The sequence below is a fragment of the Dermacentor silvarum genome, chromosome 1 (genome assembly GCF_013339745.2).
Source record: "Dermacentor silvarum isolate Dsil-2018 chromosome 1, BIME_Dsil_1.4, whole genome shotgun sequence".
Classification (NCBI taxonomy): Eukaryota; Metazoa; Arthropoda; class Arachnida; order Ixodida; family Ixodidae; genus Dermacentor; species Dermacentor silvarum.
The window spans coordinates 27,547,045-27,555,983 of NC_051154.1; the positions used below are offsets into that span (position 1 = coordinate 27,547,045).

General features: G+C 44.7%; 1 protein-coding gene across 1 annotated transcript in view; it reads left to right on the plus strand.

Annotated features, from left to right (window-relative positions):
• Window positions 1–7,323, plus strand: part of LOC119458842 (xaa-Pro aminopeptidase 1) — a 33,035-nt gene extending 25,712 nt beyond the window's left edge. Inside the window, exon 19 of the mRNA XM_037720706.2 lies at window positions 2,423–7,323. Coding sequence (XP_037576634.1) covers window positions 2,423–2,542 — 120 coding nt within the window. The 3' untranslated portion in view covers window positions 2,543–7,323. The remainder of the gene's footprint in view (window positions 1–2,422) is intronic.
• Window positions 7,324–8,939: the final 1,616 nt, after the last annotated feature.

The window sequence follows — 8,939 nt, forward strand, 5'->3', positions numbered from 1 at the left end:
GCTTTTCACGATTCTGATGAGGCAATAAATGTGGCAAAACTAAATTTTAATGAACATAAGTGACACCTGAAGGGGTTAAAGAACGCTAAGGAAGCACAAGTATACTCTGTTTCCGTAGTTCCTTGCAGCAGAGCCAAGGCTACGTGACCTACGAGCGCAGATACTTGCGAAGCGAGATGTAGTGCCACAGTTCAGAACCCATTGACGACTATATGGCCTTGACAAGTGGTCTTGTTGGCTGGTGTTTACTTCTCTGCAGGTGGCAGGGTGGTTTATTGCAATATATTTCTTTGTTTTTTAATAAAATATTTATTGGGGCTCTATGATACTGAAAAGAGTTCTCCACTTCTTCGAATGAAAATGTGCAGAGAACAAAAAAATTAATGCAACACTGGCGTACAGACATTAATTTGCATTTAAAAAGTACAAACAATTAATTGATTTGACAGTGGCTAAATTCATGCATGTATGCAGCACAGCCACAACACCACGGTGGACTCCCTTCTGGGTAGTGCCATGTCCTTCGCAAAAGTGGCATCTGCGGAATTGCTTGTGTGTTATTGTTCCAAGCTGCTTTTTTACAAAAAAGGAACGCATGAGTTGACTTTGAACATGCTTGGAACAGTGAGGAAGAAGTGCGGTATAGTACGTGCACGAATTCTAATTAAGAAAGCGGCTGCATGTACAAATGTCAGCGAGCGCACCATGTACAAATGGACGTTACAAGAGGGATCAAGAAATGTCGTCACTATCCCATGCGACACGCTGGCCACGTGCGCCTTCTAAACCCTCCGCTTCCGCCATCTCTGCAACCCTCCTTGTCCTCTGTATCGCGAAACATCTTGAAGACGCACGCCTTTTTTGGTGCCAGAGTGAATGTGGAATGAATTTTCTACCGCTGCTATCACAACAGCTGATCTCGCTGCGCAGTTGCAGTTTAGTAGAAGCTGCGGCCTGTGCTGCAGCACACGCCACTGGTGCACGACAGGGCGCGGAAGAGCACCTTTAAGATGTGTTCGCCTCCCTGATTGGTCAAAGAAGCCTGTAGCTTCCACATGCTGCACGGAACTACTGAAACAAAGTATAGGTGCAGATTTTATGGGTTGTGCGTACCTGCTAAGTCTTCCGGATTGGCTGTACAGTGTACGGATTTTGACTATTTTGTTCAGTTATACAGCTGATGAAAGCATCTCCTGGACTTGCTGATACTCGAGTGCAAAGGCCGTGGTGCATGCATACAAGAAAAGTACGGTATAGCTCAACCAAATTGACATTACTATCATGGAGTCATAATGTGATTAATGCACCATTTCAGCTGTGCAGTAAATATAATTTTTGTGACCATAGTGTGACCATAGTTCAGCACACAATGAGAGTCATGATAAATAAACCTTTCGTTTTCAAGGCCCACAAACTGTTGCAAGAAACATAGCCTCTAAATTAAGAGGAAAAATTAGTATGTTGTGTATCTGAATTATAGGATGTGTTTTTATAGGAGTGCAGCTGTGAGCTGCAATTTTTACACTTTATTTTGAACAGGCAGTGTTTTCATAGAACCTTTCACCATGGAGGCAAATAATATCAGTGCCCCCCTATCTTATTATATGCATTTTACATGCTACTTAAAGGCTGCAGGTTCACAACAAGCAGAGTATTGTCATGGTGTCTTCCTCTGCTTACCTCCTTTGGTGTACCTTTCCAACACTTTTCTATCCTCTTCTCTGTCCACTAGCTGCGAGTGTGACATCTACAGCCAGCCAAATGCTGTGGGCATAAAGTACTGCAATCACAGCAGCAAGTGTGGCGTCATTGTGGTGTTTTCTTTGTCACTTGAAACTAGAAAAAAAAGTGGGTCTGGCCTATTTATACACCTGAAAGAGTTTAATGTTGCAGAAGAATAGAGAGGTGCTGGGCAGCATGGCTGCTGTTAAATGCAACCAATAAACCTCTCTAACATATCATTAGGATGAATAGCTGAACTAGGTTGTAGCACACACTGGATGAATACAACTCTGTAAACAAATAAAGCAGAATTGGTTCTCTAATATTTCGTCAATGTGCCATGAAGGTGCTGTTAACATTAGTGCCTCTGTCTTACCGCCAAGCAGTCAGTGCTCCTGTATGATCCAGTTTCGTGGTTGCCATTCACTAATACCGATTTCTGTACTTAATTGTTGAAGGCAGCTGTTTTGGTTTCAAACAATTTCTTATTCTGTGTTTTACATTGTGCAGGGGGGCCACCTTTTGTAGTGTCCACTACATAGTGGCACTGGCTAAGAGGTGTTTTTTGCCACCATACAAAAAGCTAGGCATTGCTACTTTTCTTACATCAGGCAAAAAACAAATACAAGGCATCCTGTATTTTGCACATGTTTGCAGTTGGCCAGTGTTGAGAACCGCACACTTGCATTTTGTGTTCCAGGTGGAGTGGCTTGACACATACCACCAAGCTTGTCGGGATGTCATTGGCCGTGCGCTAGAAGAGCAGGGCCGAGACCTTGCTCTCCAGTGGCTGCTTCGAGAGACCCAGCCATTGGGTTAAAAGAGGGACGTCTGGGAGCCTCTGTGTTCGGTATCGTGCCAAAGGGGTAGTTTTGGAGACAGGGTTTAAGTTTCTCTCTTTCATGCCAGTCGTCCATTGCCCAACATCCCCCGTGCATTTAGTGAGAGACCCGGCTTTCGGGACTGTATTGTTTCTGCACCCCTTACTTATCCTCCCCGTCTGAGGTGGAGGGGCATCATGTGCTGCCTCGCAGCCTTGCGAGCTCTGGTCTGCGCAACAGGCACTGCTGGTGTGTACTGGGAGTGTCCCCCGCAAACACCTGACCATATGTCAAAAAGCGACAGCGAGGGCGTATCAGAGCTTTTGGTGTTGGTCGTGTTTCTTGGAAGCGGGAGAGAAGCGACACTCCTGCCAGTGTGTGCACGAAGAGGCCTGTCAGGAGTCATTTTTCAAGGAGGGAGGATGTGATAACAGACATTTTTGTCGGGTTTCCTAGAAACCCCGGGAGCATTCATTGTTAGTGATGTCCAGTAGGTCCCTGCAACAGGGCTTTGGGGAACTGTTGAGCCTGGCTCAGCATTTGCACAAACTGCAGTCATTTTGTATGTCCTTATTTTAGGATTTCTACGCACCTTGCCATTTTTGCTGACAAAACCCTGGGCTTGAAGGGATGCTCTACTGCATTGCTAGTCGGTCTTTGGGCAGTAATGTGGGCAGGAAGGCCAAAGCAAAAGTGGACAGATCCAGCAGAGCAAGTTTTGCATGTAAAATGAAACAAATCAAATGGTGTTGGTTCAGTCTACTGGGTTATGCATTGAAAGTGACCCAGAGCAATAAAGTATTCATGTCTTGTTCTTGGTCATATAGCAGTAGCTGTGTCTGTGGCCTCAAAAGAAAGAAAGCCTGGACTTCCCTTGGGTTTTGCAATGCGTAATGGCATAAATGCAAAGCAGTACTATGAATACTGCCATATGTTAGATGGCGTTGTTGACAAAGCACCGTAAAACGGAAATATTGCATTGTGGCATATATGCAGACATAGCTTTTTTTTTAATGTCCTTGGCTTGCATCAAAATGCATCCCGCTATGTATTGGGCATATACAAGCTTTGGCTGTGGAGAAACGTGCTGCATCTGTTTCTTTTTTGTTGTTTTTTTTTCTTGTTTTACTGTGATGTATTGTGTCTTTGTTTCTACGAGTCATGCCATAGTTCAGTGAATGTCTCTCATTGGTCTGCCAAGTGCAGATGAACTGTGGCCATGTGCATTTTGGAAGTTGTGCATTTCATCAGCTACAAGTACACCTGAGTGTGCTCTGCTTCATGCAATTTTATAAGGAGCTCATGAAAGTGCATGCATGTACAGTTACGTTGTCAGTTTGTGCTGCCATTATATCTTTTAGAAAATTGTAAATTATTGTGTTGGTTAGTCTAGGATGGCAATGAAACTTAATTCCCTATATGAGGGCATGCTTAGTGCATATTGTTTGATGTCAAAGAGCTCTTTCCATTCATGGGGCATCACTTTGTTCTTTCTGTTTTTGTTTGTTTGCTTGGGAATAATCATTTTTAATCAAGACATTCCATTCTGCATTGTTTTTAGAAACTTGTAGTCAGGTTATGTGCACAGCATATGTGAGACCACTGGCGGCTTCTCTTTTTTCTCGTGGTCGTGGTTTCTGGCCTGTATTCTGCAAGGTGATATGGTTTTGTTGATCATCTGCCTCTGTTGAGACAGTTTGTCAGTAAGTCAATCAATTGCTTGATGATTGAGCTAGTCAGTGATGCACTTACAGGGAGCTGCTATGTGCATAGGCACATGGTACAGAGTATTTTCATGGGTCACTCTGCCAAATATCCTGCAAGGTATGGGCCAAAAACTGCTGTGGAGGGTGGGCAGGCACACTAATTCACAGCCAATTGGCGTGGCTTTAAGAGACATTATTTTTTATACCTGCAAGGAGCTGCGTTTTCAGATGTATAACCTGCCTGTGGTTGTTCTGGCCCTGCTTGTTTTAAACACACTACCTCTGAACTTCTTGCGAGAGCTGAATGGTTGGCAGCCTTGCAATTAATGATGTATTACACAGCATTTTTAGTGCTGCTCTAGGTGGGACTTATTCTTTGGTGTCTGCACATTGTGTAGAAGGGGCTGGGGTTGCTTTTCAGTTTTTCAGTATCCCATCCCGTACGGGTAGTAGCAGCAGTGCAACTTGAGAATGTGTCTCAAGCTGTATGCAGGCACCTCAAACAGCTGCTATGCGCAGACTATTGTGGACTCTGAAACAGAGTGCACATGCTGCTGTCCTTTGGTGTTATGTGCATAACAGTGTGTTCTTATTTGTTGTCTAGCAATGTAGTGCCTTTTGTTTTCAGCATTATCCTCTTGTGCAGTTCAACTGCCAGCAGGTGCAGCAAAACCTTTAGAACCTCAGATTAACAACTAAGGACCTCATTTGAGCTTTGAATTGCTACCTCGTCTAAGCAAAGCCTTTGCCTACTCTACTGGGCTGTTTGGTGGTTTTGATGAAGCCACGCAGGGCAATATATATGAGCCTCTATTTAAAGGCCATGTGGGCAGGATGCGTGTAATTTTTGGAGAACTGCTTCTTTTGAAACTTTTACATTTTGCTGGGTGACTGCAGCTCCCATTGCAAACACAGCGCTTTCTGCTGCATCTACCTCCAAATAGACAGGCCGTCTAACTCCTTTTGTGGAGAGTAGACGTCGTTCCTAGAAGCTTGGCTTTGGCCACTGCTTTCTGACGCAGATATACCTCAAGCAACGTAACTACCCTCATTTTGCAGGCGCATTCTTGCCAGATAGCTCAGGCGGCAATCTCCTGAAATACCTCAGGCACTGTAGTTTGTTGTGGGATGGGTCGTGGACGTTGTGGTACCTCCCAGCAGCCATTAACCACTGTGTATGTGTGCGTGTGTGTGTGTGTGTATACGTGTTTCCCCTGTGCCAATGACGTGGCCCCAAGAGGCCGTGAACTTGTTAGCCTGTCGTGTTGTTTGTGGGGCCTTCCTGCCGGGGAGCGCATACGGGTGGGCCAAAGCAACCGCACTACCTCTCATAGCTATTGGCGGGGACTGCAGTCACCCAGCATCCACAGTGTGCCCTCTGTGGTGTGATTTCTGCTGTGACCTTTGAAGTGTGCCCAGCTGTGTGCCGTCGACCGGGGTGGTTGGCTGGGCGGTGTCCCCAGGAGTGGAGAGCCAAGCTTCCACTGCCTGGGGTGTCGCTCCTCAGAGGGAAAAGGGGGGCTCTGGCACCTCCTCATTCTCTGTCCACCTAGCAGCTGACCATCAGTGTCTTCCAGCAGAAAAAACATGTTTTGTCTTGTTGCTGTTAGCGTGACGTAGAGACAAGGAAATCACCCGTAACGCATATCACACAGTGGAAAAGTGTACAAGACAGGAGCAATAATTGTGTTAACATTCAATGGAAATCAGTGTTGCGTGTTTGTTTGTATATTAAGAGCAGTCAAACTGCTGTAATTGTCGTCTTAGCTGAGCAGCCCCTGCAGACTGGGAGATGGAGAGCCTGCTTTCCCCTTATTCCATCACCTGCCTGCCCTTCTTTCTCCTCTGCCTCAGGCACTGTCCCTCTGGACAGCCAGAACCAGTCCCCATTTTGTAGCACGTCGGGTGGGACGTTAAAACCACATGCGACCAGCTTTTGTACAACTCTCTCTCCCTGCCATTTTTGCACTCAAGGATGATCCACACACTGTGCACAGGCTTTGGCAACTGGTGGAGCAGATACTTGAGCACTTGAGTTTGTCCTGCTCATGACTCTCCCACTCTGTCAGTGGGTGGCCGTGTCGTAGTTTTTTGCTGTTGTCATGCTGTCAGTGTTGGGTGTGCGTTGTTTCTCCAAATTGCCTTGGTTGTTGCTTTCTACCCTAACAACCGAAAGCCTCAAGACTGTCTCTAGCCTTGCGGCAGTTCTGGGGCCTTGCCCCAAGTGTTGGCACTGTCCTGTGCTGTGGCACCTCTGGTCCCTGGTTTGGCTGTGCATTGCGGCTTTGTGCCACGGTGAAATACATTGTGTGCCATGGGTAAATGGCAAAACATTGCTGATAGGAGCTTGTTTGCAGAAAAGTAGGTAGGGTGCAAGGAGAAATTGGGCGAAGTAACAGACCACGCGTGCTACAAATTGCACAATCTGGCATTACATGTGCAACCTGCATGCTCGAAGGCAAATTTTGAGTGTTTCTGCTACAGGAATGAGAGTCTGTAAAGGAATTGGTGTTCTGCACCAATGCATAGACAAAGATTGCATGTGTAGGTTGTAAGCTCATATGCTTTACAGGAATGCACTTATGATTCGTATTGCAATGCTTTGCCTTTTCCCACTGGAACACCTGGAAGAGTTTGCAACTACTTTTTATTACCAGTAGCCATTAGTTGTGTGGCTAATGGTTGCTAAATTGTCGAAGGGCATATGCTGTCAAACAGCTGCCCAAATGGCCAATGCTGCTCCATGCACAGCACCAAAATGTTCCATTTGGCTAGGAAACAACAAGTTGGTTCTGCGTGATGCTGGGTTGCATAGTCAGCCCTTGCCAGTTTACTGATCAGTGTTGTCGCCAAACTTTGCAGCTGCCCCCTTTTTTTTTGTAGGGGCATGAAAAAAAACTATGCAGAGGTGATGAGACTTTACACAGCCAGTGACTCAAAGTCATATTTAAAAAGAAAAACGGTTTTTGTTTGATGGATAAGCAATATTTGCTCCCCACTGATGGAGATCTGTAATTTTGCTTTGTACAAATAATCAAGTGCTCTATGTTGAAATAAAGGATTTTAATGATGTAGCCAGTGCAAATACGTGTTTCATTGCTTTTGTCATCTCGTGGAAGATGCATTCGTAAAAGACATCCGAGTAGAAGTAAGTCATTGTGGACAACAGCACCAGTACTGTGTGGCAGTGGTACATGCTTGCTTGCACTCGGAAGTGAGCATTGAACTGAACAAATCTCGGAAGTACTGATATAACACCGTAAAGCATTGGTGTTATATTTGCCAAGCAAAGATCCATCCTGTGAGATTCTACTTCATAAGCTTAGTCTGAACATCTGGACAGGTTTGTATTATGTTGCTTAGTGCAGGATAGTACTGGGCAACTTGCAGAAACAAAAAGCTTGTGTATGTCGAAGTGTGGTGCGAGCGATCCAGTTCCCCATAAGCCTTTGCCCGTGTGCCATTTTCGCCACCCTACATCCCTTTATCCTCAGTCTTGTACTTCACTCATGCCCCTTTTTGTTTATCTAGACAATATATTAAAATGTGAAGAGACAAACCATAGCTGTGATACCAGTGATGGAGCAAGATGCATACCTGGCGAGGCCAACTGCACTGGCATGCATCAGCACCAAGTTGAGCCCTTGGACTGCTGTGCTTGTGTTGTTGAAATTGGATGGGAGGGGCAAGGGGAGTCTCATTAGGTAGTTTTATTAGATAGTGCACCTAAAGTTTGGGGACACAACCCACTGAGTTTACAAAATAAAGCAAAAGGGGTACAAAGAGCACAAGCAGGGCGTCGCACTTTGGTTGCACAAAATATAAAACTGACAATTATACCAGTGAACTACAATTCTATCATAAAATGCCTGATTTTTAGAGCTTATGATTATTGAAACCAAAATTTTAGGATTTTTCGTTTGCACCAAGTTTTAACACATTTACTGCTGCAGCAGTGTATTCCAGTGTGTATTCCTGTGCGTGACTGATGACCCACCAGTGGGTCACGTGCTTTGAAACTTAAAGGTGTAGAGAGATGATGCCAGGGTAAGAAGCAACAGAAGAATTCCTATTCTTCATTGGTTTATAGCAAAGATGTCGCTTGTGCACTACAGGAAAGGCCTTGCACAGGGAGATTAACTGCCGTAAGTTATGTTGCAGTGAATATGTTAAGGCACAAGTGATTTCAAAAGATAGAGATGCAGTCTCCGACCAATTTTTCAAAAGTATGATTTCTCAGAGCTGTTGATTAGTTGGACCTACCCGCAGCAGCAACGCTAACTTGTAGAACCAGTGTATAACGGCAACCAATATTTTGGCTGACATTGCCTGAATATTTCATGAATAAACTCTATAGACATTGCTGCTGTGCAGTCTTGGTGCAACTATAGAGCCAAGTGCCTGTTCACTGCGTCCCTACATAACAATCAGCGGACCTTTTAAGCAATCAACGTGTTAACAATTTTTGGTATATTTTATCAAAGTTTAGTATTTTTCACATTCTAAGCAATGATTTCTCCCGAGTTCCAAGTTTGACAGGTCAGCATTGTCTTAGGGGCAGTTCCAAATACAACTCTGGGTGCTTTTTCAAGCTGAAAGTTTTGTTAAAATGATATATCGTTATATGAAGGCATCCTTAACATGACTAGTGAACACTTGTAATCCCCAAGGTTGAAATATGCGCAAAACG